Below are 22232 nucleotides of genomic sequence, written 5' to 3'. Positions count from 1 at the left end.
TCCATTTCATGTCAGCTTGATACTTAATAAGCTGTTGTAGTCCCTCAGAGCAAACTTCATCAATAAGAGCTTTTGACTGAGCCAAAGTAGTGTCATTGGAACCTGTTTCAACATCAACTGATCGAGATGTATTGGAAATCAGTTCTGTAGGTAAGACTGCTTCAGCACCATATGCAAGGTTAAAAGGTGATAATGCAGTTGAATATTTTGGCGTTGTCATATAAGCCCACAAGGCAGTTGGTAACTCCTTGACCCAATTTCCTTTGGCGCCAGTCAAACGCCTCTTTAGGTTGGCCAAAATCACCTTATTGGTGGCTTTACCCCCGTTGGCTTCGGATGATAAGGTCGCGGAGAAGTTATGCCAGTATCTTCAAATTAGCACGAACCCGGCGAATTTCTTCACATCAAATTGTTTACCATTATCTGATACAAGTGCCGCAGGGATGCCAAAACGACAAACAATATTTCTCCATAAAAACATTTTGACGTTGGAAGCATGGATTTGGACCAAAGGATTTGCTTCTACCCATTTGATAAAGTAATCGGTTGCCACAAGAAGGAATCGTATACTACCTGGAGCTTTAGGTCAAGGGTCAATAATGTCTAAGCCCCATTTGGCAAATGGCCATGGGCTAAGCATGGGATGCAACTCAGTAATAGGTAGTTTACTCATATTATTGTGCTTTTGGCATGGCTCACACCTCTCAGATAGGTGCTTTGCATCCTTTTACATCTCTGGCCACCAATAGCCCTGTGTCATAGCCTTATGAGCTAAACTTCGCCCCTTGGAGTGGCTTCCGCATAAGCCGGAGTGAATCTCTTCCAAAACTTGAAGTCCTTCCTGTTTTGAGAGGCATCACAACATAGGGTTTAAGTCCGAGCCTTTGCGATATAAGTGCAAACTTCCGTCAGTAACAGATATCACCAAAAACTTCCATGCATCGCGTTTGATTCTTTCAGCGAGATTTGGTTATGGCGAAAGTGAAGAAACTTGCAAGTAGTGGATATAAGGAAGACGCCAATCTTGTGTATCGGAGATCATCACTGGCTCTGATAGTATCATATTGGGAACTTCAGGACTATCATCTGCTTCATGTACCAACTCACTATCTGTTTCGGGAGCGAATTCAGGAGGAACAAATGGATCTATAGATTCTAATGAAAGATCCAAAGTATGGTCATGTTGTGAATTTTCCATCTCCCTTTTTCGCTTCCGAGTCATGATTGGTGCGATTATACGTGGGTCGTATTTCATTTGTTAGTACAAACAAAACAAGTAATTGCTTTCATGTACATACAAGTCATGCAATTCTTTTTGGTAAAGTCAATGCTTGGCTCTTTCCGAACTCCACAGTTGATGTGTCTTGACTCTTCGCTTCTAACGCGGCGGAGGAGATAAGCCAAATGAATCAACATGACGTATGTCATTCCGGTCTTTGAGTGATAGAGATGCTATCAAATTGTCGAGCAAGGCTATGTATCAAACCAAGATAAGCCGCCATACGGTCATCTCTTGCTTCAAAAGACCCGCCAAACTGATTGGCCACAAGGCGAGAATCCGTGTATAATTGGAGCTTTTGCGCCCCCAGTTTCAAAGTCGTTCTCGAAGGCACAAAAGCGGCACCTCATACTCGGCCGTTATTTGAAGCGGCGAAGCCAAGTCGCACAGATTTCTCAATCTTCTCTCCGCCAGGTTTAACAAAAACGCATCCAATTCCAGACCCAGATTTATTATGGGAGCCATCTGAGTAAACAATCCATAGGGTCAATGGGATTAGGAATTGCATTTGCAAGTTGGTCTTCGTCGCCCCCAGTTATTGGTGGCAGATGTCTTCCATAGATTCTTCTTGGCACAAGAAATCGCCAATAGGAGAATCATCAATCGGAAAATCAGCTATCAAAGAAGCTAGAGCATGTCCTTTTTCAGCAGTACGACTTTCAAAGACAATGCTATATGCACTAAGATAACTTTCTCATTAGGCTAATCTGCTTGATTCTTGTGCATTACGAAAGACCTTGCGTAAAGGGATACTCGAGATAAACTCGACCAACCTCCCCGGAAGTATGGTTTTAACCGACGAAATGCATGAACCAATGCAAGTGCAATTTTTCCATTTTGAATAACGAGACTCGGCTTTGGTTAACGCGTCTTCGATAAAAAGACGGGTCTACCATCATCGACGAAAAGAACAACACTAACAGCTTGAGTTGTAGCTGCTAGGTATATGCCAATAGGTTGACCCGTTGAAGGACTTGTCAATATAGGAGGACTAACCAAGTATTTCTTCAGTTGTTGCAATGCCATCTCACAATCAACGTTCCAAGTTGCCGCCCCCTTTAAAGTCTGGAAGAAGGGATGACAACGATTGGAATATTTAGAAATAAATCTATGAAGAGCGGTAAGACGACCAGTAAGCCGTTGAATTTCCTTCTTATTTTTTGGTGATGACATATCAATAACGGCACGTATCTGATCAGGATTAGCCTCAATACCTCTACGAGTTATGAGGTATCCCAGAAATTTTCCAGAAGAGAGGCCAAAAGAATATTTGGCGAGATTGAGTCTCATGTTATACTTGTTAAGCCTATCAAAAACACGTTGAAGATCGAAAAGATGATCACCAGTAAGCTTCGATTTAACGACTATATCATCGATATAAGCCTCCATTATTATCCTCAGCAGATCGAAAAAAATTGTATTGACAAGCTTTTGGTAGGTTGCACCGGCATTTTTCATACCAAAACGCATAATAGTGTAGCAAAAAATGCCTTGGTTGGTAATGAAGGTGGTGAACTCTTGGTCATCCACATTCAAAGAGATCTGGTAGTACCCTGAAGAAGCATTTATAAAGATAGGCGTTGGAATCCCGAAATGGCATCCACTAGTTCGGAAATTCGTGGCAATGGATACGGATGAATCGGACAAGCTTCATTAAGGTTTGTAAAGTCAATACAAATTCTGATTTGTCCGTTCTTTTTTGGCACTGCGACGACATTAGCAAGCCATTTTGGGTAAGTAACTCGTCGGATAAAGTTAACCGCAAGTAGCTTATCAATCTCCTCTTTAACTTTGAGTTTCCGATCAGGTGTCATTCTTCTTGGTTTTTGGCAAACTGGCCTGAAACTTGGATCAATGTCAAGTTTATGACAGGCAACAGAAGGGGTTATTCCTGGCATTTCCTCAATTTTCTAAGCGAAGATACGCTTATTTCGCTGTAAAAGGGAAACCAACTCTTTTTGTTCTACGCTCAAAAGTTCAGCGGAAATAAAAGTGGTTTCTTCTGCTGAATCTCCTACTTGCACTTCCAAAAGTCGATCCATCAGAAGCGCCCCTTGCACATGAGCCTCAATATTATAGATGGAGGGCATGCCGCAAGGCAACCGAAACTTAGGGGGGCACTTGCAAGGATCGTATTACCTCGAACTTCAGATTTTTATAGTCATCCATTGCTTTGTCATGACGGACATGGGCGGATACACAGTCACTACTTAACCTTGCAAATATGCCCGGAGAATGGGAACTTGACACACGATGAAATGTGGAGACTACAACCCCATGAAATGTATCCAATCTCCGCCCAAAATTGTGTTATAGTGGGATTGATGATCCATAAGAAAAAATCGAGCTCAACTTCTTTGTTTATTAATTTGATTGGTAAGGTAATTCTTCCAACCGCTGAAGATGTTGTCCCATCAAAACCGATGATAGGATTGTCTTCGGCGATGATCATACCTTCGTGAAGTTGCATCTGAGAATAACATCCACTGAAAATGACGCTGGAGGTGGCCCCTGTGTCGATCATTACCCGTTGAACACGAGAAGCACCTATAGACACAGAAATTATAACTGCGTCATAGTGAGGGTGATATACACCAATGAGATCATCATCAGTGAATCGGAGGGGCTCTCCTTCAAAAGTCTCGGTCTGGATTCCTTTGACAAAATCGACTTTGTTGATATGGTTAAACTCACCAACATAACTAACTTTCAAACGCTTTTGATTCTTACTCTGACTTTTGGAAAGAGACTCAACATGAGAATGGAAAACATTAATGACATGCTCATAAGTTGCAGCAACTGTCTGTTGAGAGTCTTTAGTAAGATATTCGTTTAAAAGTCCTTTCTCCACTAATTTCGAATCCGACCCGGAGAGAGACAAAGTTAAATCTCATGGCCGAGTCATTATAGAATTTACACCGAAGGCTTTGTCCCTTGTCCCTTTGGTATCTTCCGAAAGTGGATAAAGGCGGGGGAAGAAGATTCCCACTTTTCAACTTCTCATATATAACAGAGTACTTGGCATTAAGCGGGGTCAGTTTTAGCTCAGGTAGAGTCTTTCCATCACGATTGAAACTAACTTGCTTTTGATTGTCATTCTTTCCATCGTTATGTTGTTGATCTGACTGTCCTTGCTTCGGCTTAGAATTCTTGCTGTCAGAAAAATCTTTACTCCGAATATCTTTGTCTCTTGCTGTTTTCGCCGATAGGTTCTCCTCGATACGGATGTGTTGTTTAGCTCTAATATACAGATCGTACCAAGTTTTAGGGACATATTTAATTAGAGAGTGGTAAAGATCCCTTACAATGAAGTTCGAACTTCTGTCTATTTCATAATATAATGGTTCTTTAAAGGCGAAAAGAAGCATCCCATCAGAAACTTCTGGAACATCTGCTGCTGCCTTTCGGAACCTAGTAACAAAAGTACGTAACTTTTCGTCACGTTGTTGCTTGATGTTCAAAAGTGAGTCGACATCCTTTGGCGTCTTGCAATTATGGCGGAAATGATTAACAAATTGATTTTCTAGTTCATTGAATTGGTGAATTGATCTTGAAGGCAACTCACTAAACCAGCGTAATGCTTCTCCCTTTAGAGTTGATGGAAAGAGCTTACATATGAGTGGGTCATCTCCCCCCATAATACCAACTTATTTTTTAACGATAAAATATGCAAGCCAGGATCACCTTCCGACTCATCATAAAGTTCAAAATCGGGTTGTTTGAAGTCGGGATGGTGGTAAGCTTCTTGAATGTCGATCGAAAACTTATCAAGTATGCCATCATTGACTGTCAAGTTTTTCATTCTTACATCCCTTGACTCTCTATTGTTAAGTTCTTTTGCAATCAACTCTTTCAAATTTTGTTGTTCGTTAGAGTTAAAGTATTGGCTCGAACAACCGGGCGCCCGGTCGTGCCCATGTGGAGAATGATACCTTCCATTATCTCTTATTGGAGTTAGAGATCTTTGGCGATGCGACGATCGACCCAACCGGTGATTGTCTTTGTCTATCCCCTCAGAACCCGGCTGTCTAGGCGGGTGGTCGGAATAATTATACCACTTCTCCATGTTTTGTTGCTCTTGTTTGGGATGCCCGCCTTCCCGTCATGTCGACATATATCTCGACGGCAGATCTTCCATGAAATTGCTTCCGGAGGTAAATCTTCCCTTTGAGATCGGACATGTCTAGGGTAGTAGTTATCCCCGCCAATCCGATTCTCCCCATAAGTACGGGTAATAGGGTCATTACTCTTAGAGCGCGTAATCGGGTTGATTGTGTTTGAGAAATAACACATTGTTGAGGGCGATGAAGTGGTTCTTCAAGACGGTCCCATACACTGGAATGGCCTCGCATCCCTTCGTGGTCGCCTTTGATGTTGTTGAATTTGCGGCATCGCCCACCGCCTTTGCCTCTTTGCCGCTTCCTTCTCAAGTTCATATTTAAATTTTTGACTCGTCAACTCACGCCAACCGTATTAGGGGTGGATTGGGTACATTACTATCACCTTTTCCGTTAGTTGGTGTGAGAGTAATGTCCACGCCCATATCCATGTCAACCAAGAATCGATATGGACACGGCGATTGGACCGCATGGAGGATTACCGACTTGTCGGTTTTCTTGTTGCAAGACCTGTTAGGGTTGGTGCCTGCGGTTGTATATCTTGCCTTTTTATGGTGGCGTGGCGGAGGCGGCGCGGTTGGATGTTGCGAATTGATCCTACCACTAGAAGCAACTTGATTGTTCAACGGTTCTTGCATTAACCGATTTTAATTTTGAGGTTTGCGAGTATTATTAGCAGGAGGAATATGTCGACTATTTGGTCTACTTCTTGTGCTTACCATCTTGATTGTTTCACGTGATAATGAATTCTAAATTCCCCACAGACGGGCGCCCAATTATGTTTCTCGGAGAACCGCTTCAACATAACGAGCAATAGTAAAGAACGCACTAAGAAACGAGAAAATTTGATGTTAAGGAGATGAAACTGAACCAAATAATGGCTGCCTACGTACCCAAGATCTATTCTATAGGGATCAAGTTTCAACGTAGTTCCTTATGAAAAATAGTTTGGTATTTATAGAGGCAGAGTAGAGAGTCCTTATAGCTTTATAACTCAAGTAATCTTGTAGCTTGAGCAATTGTGATAGAAGATAACTCTCAATTGATAATTATCTCTTTGATAAGAAATGAATCTGAACATAAATCAATGTACATTAGTGGCAAGTCATATGGCTAAGGTTCAGCCTTAGACACATGAGTTAATGGGCATGTACATTGATCCATGATATTGCGAATTAGGCTTTAGCCCTGTTGATTAAATGAATAAAATAGAGACCCCTACTAATAGACGTTTGCCACGTAGGTGGGGGTCGAAATACTGCTGTTGGGTTGTGATAATTTTGGGTCGCAGAAGACAAACTTTACATTATCTTTTTTTAGTTTTGTATAATTTCCTTTTATATTTTTTTTGTAATTATCTAACTACTTTTTGTTCGGTGAACAGTGGATATTTATGATTATACTATTGTACATAGTCGATTATTACGATTATGGTCATAAGGACATTTTGTAATAACATAGGTGAGAGAGGGGTAAAACTGTCATGTTAAGACCTTCGCTAGCAGCTGCTATAATAAGTTTAGGACACGGACGACATAATTTCTGCCGTCCGTGTGTTAAATTTCGACGAATGGCAGAAACTGTGTTACAAAATAATGTAAGTCCAAAAAAAATTCAATGTAAGTTACAAAATAATGGACAGACGGCTGAAACTTCCGTATCATTTAGCGCACACTTCAAAACAATAAAAGCGATTGGATTGGTTTTTTGACTTTGGAGAGCCAAATTTGGTTGGGCAAACAGCTCTCCATTGGACTTGCTCTAATAGGTGCCACATCAGATTTTTGACCCTTTTGGCATGCCAAGTCAAAAACGACATAATTTATTCCATCCTATACATATCGCTCGCTCACTGAAAAAGAAAGAAAAAATCTCCAACCCTAAAGCCAGTCCTTATTTCTTCCTGTTGAGTTGCGTTGGGAAAATGGGAGACTCCTCATTATTAAAAGAGTAAGCTTTTTTACCATTCTTAACATTGCATTATATAATGTATCACTTACTTTTGTTTTCATTATTATATTAGAGATGGACCTCAATTAGCTGCTTTATTAAAAGAAATGAAACAAGGATTAGATGCAGTAACTAACAAGGTTCAATCTTTAATTACAAAGGTAGTTTTTATTGTTTTTTTTTTAAGTATTTTTATGAGTTTTTAAGTGATGGGCATTTTTTATTATTAGGTGAAAGAGAATGAGTTTCCCACAGTGAATGGGTTTAGTTATTTAGAGGCTAAACATTTGTTACTAATAAGTTATTGCGAGTCGATTGTGTATTATTTACTGCGTAAAGCAAAAGGGTTGGAGATTGAAGGGCACCCCGTTGTTCGGAGTCTTGTGGAGATTAGATTGTTTTTGGAAAAGGTGTGTAGTGTTTATTACCTCCTTTTCTTTTTAAAAGTTATAGAATTGATCGTGGTTGTTGAATCGTATTCATGGAAAGTGTCTTAATTGAATGTAGATTCGCCCGATTGATAAAAAGCTTGATTACCAAATTCAGAAGCTTTTGAGGATTGCTGGGGGTGTGGGGAAGAAAGTGGAGGATGATGAGAAGGAGACAAATGCTTCTAAAAATAATGAGGATTTGTTAAGATATCGACCAAACCCAGATATGCTTGTTAAGAGGTCGGACGTGGATACTCAGGTTTGGTGAACTAGCGTAACATTTCTTTGTTGTTTAGTTGGTTTATTGAATGAAGGTTTATTTATCGTGTATATGAACTGTAGGATGGTGATGGTGTGTACCGACCCCCCAAGATTGCTCCTACTGAAGAGATGTCTAAATTGGAAAAAATAGCACTGAGAAAGGATAAAATGCTTCATCAGAAAGCTAAACAAAGTGATTTTATGAGAGGGCTCATGGATGACCTTGAAGGGAAGCCTGAGGAGGTTGGTTTTAGACTATTGTTATGTGTTTAACAGAATAATGTTGCGGTTCACATTATGACTTTCTTATTTGTTATAATTGGATACAGGTGAAAGAAACTTTTGGGGCTGAGAGTAGAGACCTTAAAAGATACAGGGCAAGGATGGATGAGCGTGCGCGACAAGAAGAGGAGCTTTTTACTCGTGCTCCACTTACAAAGAAGGAAAAGAGGAGAGAAAAGCACTTGAAGAAATCGAGCAATGGGTAAGTCTTATACCAACCTTCTTTTGCAAGTCAATACTGATTAATTATGACATGTCCAACTGATATGTTGTTTGCTCTAATTTGTCATGCACTTTTGATACTAGATTGTCTGCTTTGACGGATGGTTTTGACGATGAGATCAAAACCTTTGGGTTTGAGGGTGATGAGAGTACACGAACACCAGGCTTTAATAATCCTAGTAGCAGGGGCAAAAAGTTTAATAAGCACAAGGTATGCTTCAAGGAGTAACTGTACATTATTAAATTTTGTCTTAAAGGCTCATCCATGACATGATAAAAATGCATTTTTCTCTATGAAGTTTCTCTCTGTGGATCATATTATCTGACATAATATGTTCTTAAATTCATATCTTTTTATGTTTCTTTGAGTGCAATTACTTGTGCTAAAACCTAGTGCTATAGATTTTATGGGTTAGCATTTACCTATGAAAGCGATATTAGGAACCTGGTTTTCTTGCATACAGAAAATACTTATACAGTGCATTTGATGCCCTTTCCTTACATCTGCTGGTTACATGGGAATTTTACATATAGTTTTTTTTTTTATAAGTGATATTTAGTGGGAAGAGGTGCAGATGCACAAAATGTACATTAGTTTGAGTGAGGGCCTCACAAGCCATACTAAGGGGCTTGCAATTTACACAATAACACCACTTAAGGAGGATCCCCCTAATAACCTGAGGCCAGTTTAGCACCATGTCTTTGAAGTAGTAATTTCTTCTATGTTGTACAACCATACATCATTCAAGTCAAAGTCTTGACATAAAGGAACCTATACTTAGTCGTGTCTATCAAATCATACTCTGTCAGTCAAGTGGCCTGTTAGGGCGCCTTGGAAGCCATGGCAGTGCCTTTGGGAATGACATGGTACTTTTTTATGTTAGAAGTTTGTGCGTTGAGTGCCTGACGGATCTTAGAAAACCATTGGCTCCTGGGGGTGCCTGAGCGGCACCTCCGACAACGTAGCAATCAATTTTCCCAGGATCAGTGAAGTACTCTTAGAATGTGTCAGTCAGTTCAAGAAAAACCTACTTCTATACAAGAGTTGACGGCGTCTTTGAAAACATAGCAATCAATGTCCCCTGGACCAGTAAAATACTCTTAGAAGTTAGAATGTATCAATCGGGTTAAGAAAAACCAATTCCTATACGAGAGATTCTGGTATCTGATTCTTTTGCAGATATTAAGGCAAAAAAGACAATGAAATTCTAATTAAGATTTTGAGATTAGCAAGGAGATAAAGATTGGTACATCACATTGATGAGATGCATTATGAAATTGTGGATGTCATTAATGGCATAGAGACGTGAAAAATAAATAATCGAGTGAAATGTTTATGGGCTTCGCGTGTGGTGGTCGGGGGTCCAAAATGTCACTTGACTTGACTGCCTTTCATCTGCTCTTCTCTTCGACCAAACTGCTTTCCCTCTCTCTCTCTCTCTCTCTCTCTCTCCACCGCTATGCAGTTAATCTAGTATCTGAGAGCCGGATGGTTGTAAATTGTAAGTTTGTAAATCTATTTGATCAACGATTTAGTATTGAGACAATCTTCTTAATTTGACCGGCGATGAATACCTTTGAAGAAAATTGGATGGACTGCACGATTCTCATGGACTTAAGAAATGGTGTATTGATAGGAATAATATGATGGATTAGGATAACACGAATATAGTGTTTTCTTTTCATTGATCAGGAGATGCAGCTAGTTCTAGTATGAGAACAAATGAGGAGCATGTATATGTTTCTAAATTTGACTACAGTAGTTCTACACAAGGTGTTAACTGGAGATTGGAGTTTGTTTAGCTTTGTAATCGGTGACTTGACTGCTAACATCGAGTGAGGCCCTTGCTCAATGATATTTTACAGATCGAATTTGGGTTTGTACATATTCCCTCTCATGTGTGAAAAAAAAAAGGTGGAGACATTTATGGTTGCTGACATTCTAACCCATAGTTGCGACTGTCATTATCTTCATGACTATTGTTTCCATTTACTCGACATGATTTAGTGATACATAAACAAACAAACACACACACAGAGTGACAGACACCGAGCTTGTTCATCTTCGTTCGTGATGGGTGACTTGACTGATAGTAGCAGCAGGGGGAGTTTAATCATCCAACGAGGTATGTTTTAAGGAGTAAATGGCACATTATTAAATTTTGCCTAAAAGATTCATTCATAAAATGACTGATTTGATAAGTTTTGTTTTTCTCTACAAATCTGTTTCCAAAGTCATTATCTTTTTATATTTTTTTGTGTGCAATTACTTATGCTAAAAGTTAGAGCTATAGTTTATTTACTGGTTTATTTGATGAATTTTTACTTTGGTTTTCTAATTTGATATTTACCGAAGTGATATTAGGAACATTTTTGTCTTGAATACAGAAAATTCTTATATAGTTGAGATGCCCTTTATGCTGGTTATATTGGAAACTTTTCTATAATTGTGCAACCTATTCTTTTGATGCGTGTAGTATAGCAATACATGTCAGAGGAAGAATAGTGTTTCGTCATTATATGGTCACCCTGCTTGTGCATAGTCAAGTTACTTAGTCATCTTTGTCAATCAAGTGGCTTATTGGGGAGCCTCTATATCACCACATCAGTACCTTTGAACGACCTGCAACGTTTTTTCCATTAAGGTAAGGCCTTGGGTGCCTGGTGGGTCCTGGAAAACCATTGGCTCCTGGGGGCACCTTGACGCACCTTTGACAACATAGCGATTAGTCCCCAGGACCAGTAAAGTACTCTTTAAATGTATCAACTGGGTTAAGGAACACCTTTTTCTTTACAAGAGATCGTGGTATTCCAATTCTTTTGTAGATATTTAAGGCAAGGAAGACAGATAAATTCTGATTCAGATCTTGAGGTATTAGCAAGAATATAAAGGTTTATCATCATTTTGATGAGTCACATTATTAAAATGTGTGTGTGATTGATGGCATAGAGACGAGGGAAATAAGTAGTGAATTTGAGAATCATTGAGCTTTATGAGAAATAGACAATATTCTGAATTTGGTTTTCTAATTCAGTATTTACCTATGTAAGTGATGTTAGGAACCTGTTTGTCTTGCATACAGCAAGAACTTTTCCTATAGTCGTACAACCATATAACAATCTAGTCGAGGTCTTGACATAAAGGAACCTTAATCGTGACTATCAACAGATCAGATGCTTTGTGTCTGTGCGATGTGTCTTTATTTATTTATATGTATTTTTTTGGTGTGTGTGTGTGTGTGTTTATGCAAGTTAAATTCTTTTGATATGTATTTTAACAGTACATGTCAGAGGGAGGGCAGTGTTCCATAATATGGTCACCCTGCTTACAGAATTATCTTTCGTCAATCAAGTGGCACGTTTGGACGTGTTAACACTCAGGCAGTGCCTTTGAAAACGACCTGCAATTGTTATTTCACTAAAAGTCTGCCTTGGGTGCCTGTCAGGTCTTGGAAAACTGTAGTAGTTCTGCACAAGTACTCAAGGTGTTAACAGGGATTGAAATTTGTTTTGTCTTTGTGATAGGTGGCTTGACTGCTCACATTGAGTAAGGCCCTTGCCGTATGCTGTTTTTACAGATTAGGTTTTGGTCCGCCTATTTTACTTATGAAAAAACAGTTAATATTTGGTAGCTGAAAGAGTGGATGGCGTTTATGGTTGTGGACATACCGACCCATAGTTGCATCTGTCATCTTCAAGACTTGTTTACCTTTACTCGACTTGTTTTAGAGATGCACAGTCTATTTTTTACTGTTTACGTCCAGTGTATATAACTATGTATTGTTTCTTTCCTTCGTCACATTTTTGACATCTGATAAGTTGGGTGATGATTGCCTATATGCAGAGAAAGCGCTAATGGCAAAAGATCAGGTCTTGTGGTGCTGTGCGACAGTTTTCAAGTGTTTAAAGAACAAAGATGCCCCCTTCTTTGCTTGATGGATCCAAAGGACGATTTCCTTTATTAATATTAATATAGATTCTTGTAACATCGTGACCAGATCAATCTACTTTGCAGAATATTGCAGTGTGTTTGATCAAGGAGTTGATTAAAATGTTCAACATGAATTTTAGTGTAGAATTGTACCAGGAAAATAACTAGTCTACCTTTTTTTTTAGTGGTAAGCCTGTTTTAAATGAGATCAGTAACTCGTTGGTGCTGGCGGGTTCGAGCCCCAGGCCTCTGGTATCATCACTCATGAGATCAGTAATCCTTTGGTGCTGGCGGGTTCGAGTCCCAGACCTCTGGTATCATCAATCAAAGGTTTTACCGACCTTGCTAGTCGGCACCTGCAAACAGTCTACCTCTCACCCAGAAAAGCTTTCAAACCCCATTTAAACTTATTTTAACATCTATCTTTTGTTCTTTGGTTCACACTACATCAAAGTTAAGTTTGTCTTCAAGAATAAACCTCCAAATAGAGCGGCTTCTTGAGGAGAATTCCCATACTCTACAATCCAAGGAGTTGTGTTTGGTTTCCTGTCAGTCAGATCCACGATTCTGCTCTGAAGATCGATAAACCAACTTAACTCCTGTTTGAATTCTTTCTTTGTATTCAAGATTGACATCCGAGAATGTCCATTTGACCATTTTCATAACCGATGCCACAAATGTTTTGTGCAAGCACTTGAAAATCTTTAATGAAGGAATCGGTCAGGTCAGTTTCCCGACAAAGCAACTCGTACACCTCACATTTCCAGAACTAAAATCCCAGTCTCTGACACTGCTATTGCCTATTGGTTGTAATTGTTGGAAATTATCGAATATGGAGAAAATATCCCATAGATGCAAGTAATGCAACAGGTGCTTAGTAAGTAGAATGCTCATGATATTAGTTCCATAACACTAGATCACTGTAAATTTGTGATAATGGATCACAGATAAACAAAAAATAATGTACAACATTACAGATACATCTTACATTACACCCACGAACACTGTTGCTCCAAATCACTAAACAAATAAGAATAGTACAATTGCCATATACATTTCTTCTGAAACCAGACATGTCACTTGACCAATGATTTTGCCAAAGATCATATACGGAGATGCAACAGATCGTTATCTTCCAAAGTTACCAAAACCTTTGAACTTCTCCTTGTTCTACTTACCACAGGAGAAGAAACGAAACCATGGTCAACTAGAAATGTGAGAAAACAATATGGATCAGAGCACAACACTTTGTCAGTGCTGGAGGAACAAGCGTCTCCTTGTTCCATTGTTGTGGCAATGGCAGGGATACAACAAGTGAACCATAAAAGTTGCCGGACCTTTCTTTTTTAGTATTTGATGACATGTCTGCGTAGCCAGAGCTCATACATGACCATATGGAATGCGTCATATTTGTTGGGAGGAGTATTCCACTGAAAGTGCTTCTGAACCTGATATACATCTCACAAAATTAGATTTTGGCCTACAGACTGCAAGCCACTAAGCAAGTATCCGAGGTTTGATTTTGACATTTATCCAATCTTACTACATTCTACATTCCTTGATTGAGAATAAAAGAAACAATACTGACTTTCATTATTCTTTTGGGATTTTCAGTAATCTCTCTCTCTGTGCAATATCTATATCTCTATCTATCTATCTATATATATATAGCCTACTTTCACGTGATTCACAAGGTTCAAGATATATATAGATAATTAGATCAATACATATACTTGTTATTTTTCCTGATTATCCTCTTGATGTAGTCATTGTGTAAACAAATTGATATTCCTATAAGCCAAATGTGAGGAGGCAAAAAGCGAAAAAAAAAACGTAAAATGTGAAATTGACAAGATCATCTATTCATATTGAGAAAAGCAAAAAAGTTGCAAATTATTATGTTCAATTCTTTTGTCATGGGAGAATGGTTATACCTTGACTAAGTTGTTATGCAGTGCAACAAATTCCTCATCAGATATCTCCTTAAGAATGTATTTCAGCCGATACACATCACTCTCCTTGAGAATGACAGAAAACTTACTCCAATCGAGGATATCATTGAATGGTAAGTCATAGTAATCAGACAAGATAACTGCAAAATGAACAAGTTAAATTACTAGGGAAACTCAAAGAAAGGTTAAAATGGATTTCACATAGAGGCAAAAGGTTATTCAGATGAGATAACAAAGTATGTTTCCTTTGTAGATGAAGTTTCAGTTTTCAGACATGGAAGCTGTGTCTGAAATAAAAGACAATATACCTATTTATTATTTAAGCAGCTCACCTGTCGATCGGTGAGTTGCTACTAGTTATTGAGTTCTTGCACAATGATCTTTATGTTTTTAATTTTTCCATTTTTGTTTGTGTGTTCCTGCGAGTTTGTCAGTGTTGTTATTGTTGCTGCCGGTCACATCCAGCAACAGCAATAAGTGAAACGAGATAAACCCGTAGCTATGTAGTGAAGGTGCTGCTAAGCAACTTCCCAAGACACCATGAAAGGTGAAGTATCCTCAATGTGCATAAAATTCCTCCACATAAGCAAGCCCAATGGAAAGAAATAAATCTGAACAGAGCAGCTGATTGCATGCAGCAAAGTTACAGAATGGTTCTCTTTTGATCCAGACTACGCATTCTGGCATTATTCACAGGATAATGATATTCATCCCCTTCAGGTGTCAAAGTTTTGCTTGGTTTTGGAAGGTACTGAACTTTGTCCCGCAAAAGCCATTTTGTTCTAAGACATCCATACTTGAGTCCCAAGAACCACATATTCAAACGTCAAATCTGAGTTGAAATATGTTTATAGGTAACACTTAAACGATAACACATATTATCAATAAAAAATCCCTCCCCCCCCCAACCACACACACACACACAAACCCACACACTTTACAAATATATAAAATCCTCCAAATGAAAGGTAAGAGTCTTACCAGGAACACATCCATAATGTATTGAATCTGCAATGCGAGCACTATTTACTTGGGAACCACCTGGGCATATGCAAAATTTAGTTTCGTAATATTTCTTCTGATATACCAGAGGTCCAATAGCCCTACTTATTCGATTGCTTGAAATATCAAGTTCAGTGTCATTTTCCCATTCACGTGCCAAAATAACTCTTATTCTGGAATTGCGATGACCAGCCCAGAAACCAAGCTTTGTCCTGCAAAGTACATGTGATATCAGTAAAACATAATTCCTTATTCTAACATGGTTTGTTATGCATGCACACATTACTTAACTAAAGAAATCAATTTTAATGTTAATTTTATGTTCGTGAGATGTTAGTTAATTACAATTGCTAAGCACTTCAGCTTATGTCATCAATATGCAAGCAAAAGGTAGGTAGAAGGGACATGGCATGTTAGTATGTTACCCATAATAACCCACTTACAATTGCTGAGCACTTCTGCCATCAATATGCATGATAGGAAAAGGTAGGTAGATGGGACATGGCACGTTACCCATAATAACCCACACCCTTTACCATTATTATTATATTTGTACTAAATATGATCAATTTTTATGTTATCTGGGAATGGTCCAAATGCCTCATTATAAAATAATAGTTCACCCTAATATTAGTAATATACTATTTCAAGCTCAAAGTAATTTCAGATCAACATATCAAGTAAGTATGACAAAATACCCCTACAGATCTCGGAAATGCCAAGGTAAGTTCTACCAGAAGGTGAGAACCAGGAAAAATCTCTAGCATGATTGGGATGAATTTTAATAACTACATTTGTGCCACTTGAAAGGAAAGTTGGACTCGAACTTTAAAAGTTAGAATTACAACTTAATACATGAACAACCGAAATTATTCTCTGAGGTAGCTTCCCCAGTTTCTGTTGCGTGTAGATGTGCTTATGTTTGAAAGGCTACTCTTCTCTCCATAATCGATCCCACCAAGCATATACTTGAGAAAGTCCCAAATGGCATGGTTGTATACAGTAGTTGTATCTGTTTATACAAAACACATGGAAGCCCTTCATGTCAATAGTCCAGTACCTGCTCAGCTCCTAAGGTTCTATTCACTTCTAGGAACCGAAAATGGTTAAATATTTCAAGTTTCAGTTTATGGTCCGACTCTCGAAATAAGGAATCATAACTGGAACCTCCTATTCTCTCAAGTACCAGACAGTTCCTGTTTTTGTTTTCAGTTTATGTGCACATTATAGCCACATTGTAAATTAATCCAAGCAAAATCATGGACTTAAAAGTTGAATTAAGGGCTGATTTTTTGTAGATGTGATCTCCAAAATTCAGCTCATTCAAAGAAGTCTAACGTTGGAACATGCTCACAAAACAAAACTTTTAGACCGTTAGATGAAAAATTCAAAATGAACACTAATTTTAACATGGTTAGACATATCCAAATATTATGATTTTTTGTGGGAATGATCTTCATGGTGGGGAGATCATCTCCACTAAAAACTAGGCCTTCATTCATTTGTATGTTGAAAATGTGGCTATAATGTGCGCATAATGAATGTGCCTCTATCCCTCCCCCCATATATATATATATATATAATATAATACTAAAGTTAATGTATTGATAAGGCTGTGGGAATACATTGACACCAAGATCAATAGCCCAGGACTCCAACACACCCACAAAAACAAACAAATAAACCAAAATACCAGCATATATGTAAAATGCGACAAAACGGAAACATAAAAAATTGCAAAAGGATAAAAATGTCCACCAAAGGTGGTTAAATCAGGACTGACTGACTTAGTTCTAATTCCACTCCCCCCTCTTCTGCAAAATATTCTAGGCCCAGTTTCACTTCGTCATCCCAATCTTCTTATTTGTTGCTACCCTCAGTCCAGCTACTCCCCCTACTGTTGCTTCCTCCTTCATTCCAATGTGATCTTGAGCTGCTGCTGGACTCAGATTCAGAATCCCTGCCCCCTCCAATGAAGTCCTCAAGTCCCTTTGCAAAAGCAAGCTACCCTTTAGCCCTATCTTCCTCAGGTACACACAAGGTTTCAACATTTACCACTGTTGTCATATTGAGCTTAATGTATTTCTCTTGGTTGCTTCTTTCCAATGCAATGGTCACTGCTGAGATCTTACCTCTCCATCATGGTATATCAATAAAAGAGAAAAACTGCTGCTATTTTATTTCGAAGTATAGTTTGATAATACGGAGACCTTATAAAACATATACTCTACATTCATCTGATCATACCTGTAGTAAGTTCCTTACAAGATTATGACTAAACATTTAATTATAGTGGCCACAAATACTCTATTTTTGTAATTCTTCTAAAACAAAGTCTGACTTCCCTCATCTATGAGCAGTGGAGGGAACCTCAACTAACTTAATTCACCCTATTTGAATTTCTTTTTCCTGGATAATCTACCTGTGGATGTGAGGCACGTACAACAGTCAATACACAAAAGTCTATAGAAATCTGTATTTCCTGGAAACAATCTATTGGGCAGGAACATTCAACGCTATTACAATGTTTTCGAAATTGTTACGTACATGATTAGAGAGCCACACTGAAAATTTGTGTTGGATTCATATGTGGAAGGGCCAGCATCTACAGGGCTACATTATTAAAACATGGTCCATGTGGCATAATCTGGTGGGGAGTTGATTCAGTACCATTTAGACCAGCTTACAATTGGTACTGAAAAAGAGTTACAGAACCTCTTTTTTCAGTGACCAGTTCTTTAGATGGATGCCCATTGACAGCCACACTCGCTCTACATATATTTTATATAACCATTTCCAATTAACAATCCATCCCGAGTCTGTTTTCCCTTTAGACCAAAAAAGAATACAAAACTTGCCACATTGTAAGGGATTATACAACCTGTATACAGACTTCATGGAAAACAAGCAACGTACACATACCAAACTTATTCAAGCAAACCGTTAACGAGTAAGACTCATTGCTATTTGCAAAATGTAGCTCTACTCATATATATGAACAACTACAAGAAGCAAACTAGGATGTCTGTGTAAGGGTTGAAGTGAATTATATAATTTATCGACATAAAAGCAATCTACTAATCTAGAGAACTGAATGACAAAGGAGAAGGCATACCCTGTGATATTGTCCGCTGCTAATGAAGTTAAAAGAGACAAACTCACTCATGCCAGCACTGTTCTAAAAATCGGTCTAGGCGGCCAGGCGGTGCCCAACCGACTTGCCTAGGCCCTAGTCGTTTAAAAAATTGGTGGACCAACTAGGTGGGTCTAGGCGGCCTCTAGGCAGTCCAGTCAAGTTTTTTTTTTTTTTTTTGAATGATTAAATGTCGAAAAATAAAGGCCTGTGTAGGCTTAAGATCTGAATGAGTTTAAAAGACTTAAGTCTAATGTAAATTATATGCCACTATAACAAAGAGTATGTTTTTATATGAAGTCAATATTCCTCAACTATTACGCATTTTTGTAATAAGTATATTTGTTTGTGTTTATTTTTTGAGTTATGGTAAATGATTTTCTTCATTTCTTGTAGTATATGTGTGTATTACTATATATATTAGGAAAAAAAACCGCCTAGCGCCTAGCCCGTCTAGAAATCCTAGGCGCTAGGCGCTCTCCCACCGCCCGACTACCGCCTAGCATTTTTTAGTACACTGCATGCCGGACACAAATTAGATCTCCTAGATTTTAACAATTCTTCCCAATAGGTTTAAATCCTTACAATTGTTTTCATTCATGACTCTAAAAGTATGAACTAGTGATATCACTTTGTTTTTAGATTGTTAACTGAGCAATTTTTCCCACACAATTGTTTCCAATAATGCAGTAAAGAGAGGTTAGGCGATTAATCCAGAACTGACTGACTAGGTCCTAATCCCACTCCTCCTCCTGTTCTGCAGAATATTCTAGGCCCAGTTTTGCTTTGTCATCCCAAATCTACTTATTTGTTGCTACCCTCAGTAGCTACTCCCCCTACTGTTGCTTCCTTCTTCACCCACCAACCAAATTGCCAGAGTCACTCTGCCCCCTGCAATAACCGGTTGCTGGACCCTGATTCAGAAGCCCTGCCCCCTGCAATGAAGTCCTTGAGTCACTCTGCAAAGGCAAGCTACCCTTAACCTCAGGTACACACAGTCCTTCAAGGTTTACCTCCAATTAGTGTCATATTCAGCTTAATGCATGTCTTTTTGGTTGCTTCTTTCCAATGTGATGGTCACTGCTGAGATGTTACCCCTCCATCTTGGTATATCACTAGATGAGAAAAACTGCTCCTATTTGCTAATCTGTCGAACACTCCATCCACCAACCAAAGGCCTCCTTCCACCGAAATGAACCCCTTCGCCAGACCCACACTCTTCTTGCGGTGATGGATATGGCACTCTACACTGTATTAATAATACAACAATGATTACAATGGTCAAGGGTCCCTGTAGCAAGAAGTTACTCGACCTTGCTCAAGCTTACCCAAGACCCCAAGTTATAAAAGTTCACTCATCTCACAAGTCCGTTCCAATTGCACAAAAAAACTAAAAATTTTGCACCCCTAAACCACATGCCAATCAAAGAGACACTATTACCTCCTAAAATGATCAAGACCTCTAAAATGATAAATTTTTTTGAGGCATCCATAATTTTAAAATTTTGACTTATTTCCAACTTATTTAATATATTTTGAAGGATAAAGACGGACACAGAAAAAGATTACAGAATTTGATAATCGGCAGACCTTATAAAACATGAAATTCTACATTCATTTGATCATGTTTGTAGTGGTTCCTTAAAAGATTACAACTAAATTTAATTGTTTTGTTTTGAAGTAGCCGCAAATACTCTGTTTTTATAATTCCATTAAGACAAAGTCCGACTTCCCACATCTCCGAGTAGTGGAGGGAACCTCAACCAACTTAAATCACTCTATTCGAATCACCCCCTGAATAATCTACCTGTGGATGTGAGGCACGCACAAAGAAGAGTGAACAGACAATACACAAAAGTCTATAGAAACAGCTTACAATTGGTACCGAAAAAGAGTTACAGAACCTCCTTTATTTTGTGACCAGTTCTTTAGATGGATGCCTGTTGATAGCCACACTCACTCAAAATATAATTTACATATCAATTTCCAACTCATACTCAATCCAGAGTTTGTTTTCCCTTTGAACCAACAAATCATAAAAAACTTGTCATATTGTAAGGGATAGTACAACCTATGTACACACTTTACGGAAACAAGCAAGGAACACATACCAAACTTATTCAAGCAAAGGTTAACGAGTAAGACTCTTTGCTATTTGCTTCTTGTAGTTCTATTTTATATATGAACTACAAGAAGCAAACTAGGGTGAACTGGAGAATTTATCAACATATTCTTAAAGCAATCTACTAATCTGGAGAACCTAACACAAATGAACGCAAAGGAGATGGCATTCGATGTGTATTCTGACATTGCTCATCAACTTCAAAGAGAAACAATCAAACAAGGCACCTCCTTGGCTACTTTAAGCCTAAGGGAAGAAAAACACGGTGAAGTTGAAAACTAAATACAAGAAACTGAGAAAGTCGTGTACTTTGTCGGCTCAGGATTGGTAGTGTAGTGCTTTAAAGAAGCTATACGTACTTTTGGCCAATATCATTTTTCAAGACTGATAATCCTCCTATAAGTTGAATAATTCTTCCTAATAGGTTTAAATCCGTACCCTTTCTTTTTGCCTTGCTTTTTACTCTAAAAGTATAGACTAGTGGAATCACTTTGCTGTCCTTTTTTCTACACAACTAAGCTTACCCTGTATGAAATAATAGTCCAACAATGCATTAAAGAGAGACATCACTTGAAACACAATTTAAAACAACTTACCTCTTCTCTAGATCATTCCCACCGCGCGGAAGAGGAAACGGCTGCAAAACTTGAGGAAGAGCAACATCTTTATGCGGAATAAACCCAACATTATAACTCGGAGAACAAACAACCCGTATCGAATTCTTAACAAGATACTCAACTCCTTCAGTTGCTCTAACACCCACATCATGACACGTGACAAAAAAATGATCAGCACCTAATGTTCTATTCCAATAAGGATACTTCCTCATCAACAATTTCACATAACCATCCACAATAACCGTCATATTCTCATACGAAGTTCCCTACACAGTAAAAAAAACACATTTTTAACATAATAAACAAACAATAAAAAAAAGAATAAAAGAAAAAATAAAAACTGACCTTGCCCCTCATTTTGTGAGCAGAAATGGGTATGAAAAACAAGTGGGCTTCATCAGGATCATTGGTTGTAAACATACTTTCACGAATGTTTTGGAAAAAATAACCTTCACTTGAATATTTACCAGTTAATTTTCTTGGGGTTTGATAAAAAGTGTTTGGGTCTCCATCTGGGTATATATAAACTTTGAATTTTTTTTCCATTTCCTCATAATTCAATTTAAACACTTGTGGTGAATGATATAGATCTGATAACACGTGTTGTGAAGTGATTGGTGGTGGGGTGGTTGTGGAATAATAATAATAATCAAGTGGGAATAGAAGAGATTTGAAGGAGAGGTACAAGAATGTGATTAGCGTTGTGAGTGTTATTAGTACTGTTGGAATTTGTGTTGATTTTCCCGCCATTAGTTTTTTTTTTTTTTTTATCACTTGTCAGAAGTGCAATTTTTTTGTTTTTCGTTCTGATGATGATGAAGTTGATGTGTTTTTGAGCTGGAGTTCATAAATATATTGGGCTGGGCCTTGTTCATACAAAAGGCCCATTGGATAAAAAGCCTGGCCCAATTGCATGTTACTTTTAGATTACG

At 38.3% G+C, this 22232-nt stretch overlaps 2 protein-coding genes across 3 annotated transcripts; one reads left to right on the top strand and one right to left on the bottom strand.

Annotated features, from left to right (window-relative positions):
* The first annotated feature begins 7111 nt into the window (after positions 1-7111).
* On the top strand, positions 7112-12658 carry LOC147492521 (Sas10/Utp3/C1D family). 2 transcript variants are annotated; one of them, XM_086565876.1, is made up of 8 exons: positions 7112-7347; positions 7421-7508; positions 7578-7757; positions 7855-8037; positions 8121-8282; positions 8369-8523; positions 8628-8754; positions 12388-12658. In XM_086565876.1, exons 1-8 carry the CDS (start codon positions 7196-7198, stop codon positions 12397-12399), a joined length of 1059 nt encoding a protein of 352 aa, XP_086422002.1. In that variant the 5' UTR covers positions 7112-7195; the 3' UTR covers positions 12400-12658. The 2 variants fall into 2 exon arrangements, with proteins under 2 accessions (XP_086422002.1, XP_086422003.1); XM_086565877.1 differs by having other exon boundaries at positions 7141-7347; positions 7421-7487.
* A 694-nt stretch (positions 12659-13352) lies between these two features.
* Positions 13353-22123, bottom strand: LOC147492520 (Exostosin family protein). Its single transcript, XM_086565875.1, has 5 exons — positions 21646-22123; positions 21280-21566; positions 15408-15640; positions 14409-14566; positions 13353-13922 (listed from the first exon to the last, which is right to left on the bottom strand). The coding sequence occupies exons 1-5, from the start codon at positions 22048-22050 to the stop codon at positions 13821-13823; spliced, it is 1185 nt and encodes a 394-aa protein (XP_086422001.1). The 5' UTR covers positions 22051-22123; the 3' UTR covers positions 13353-13820.
* Between the last annotated feature and the right edge of the window lie 109 nt (positions 22124-22232).

This window comes from Coptis chinensis, chromosome 6 (genome assembly GCF_015680905.1).
Source record: "Coptis chinensis isolate HL-2020 chromosome 6, ASM1568090v1, whole genome shotgun sequence".
Lineage (NCBI taxonomy): Eukaryota > Viridiplantae > Streptophyta > Magnoliopsida > Ranunculales > Ranunculaceae > Coptis > Coptis chinensis.
This window is presented reverse-complemented; position numbering and strand designations above follow the sequence as displayed.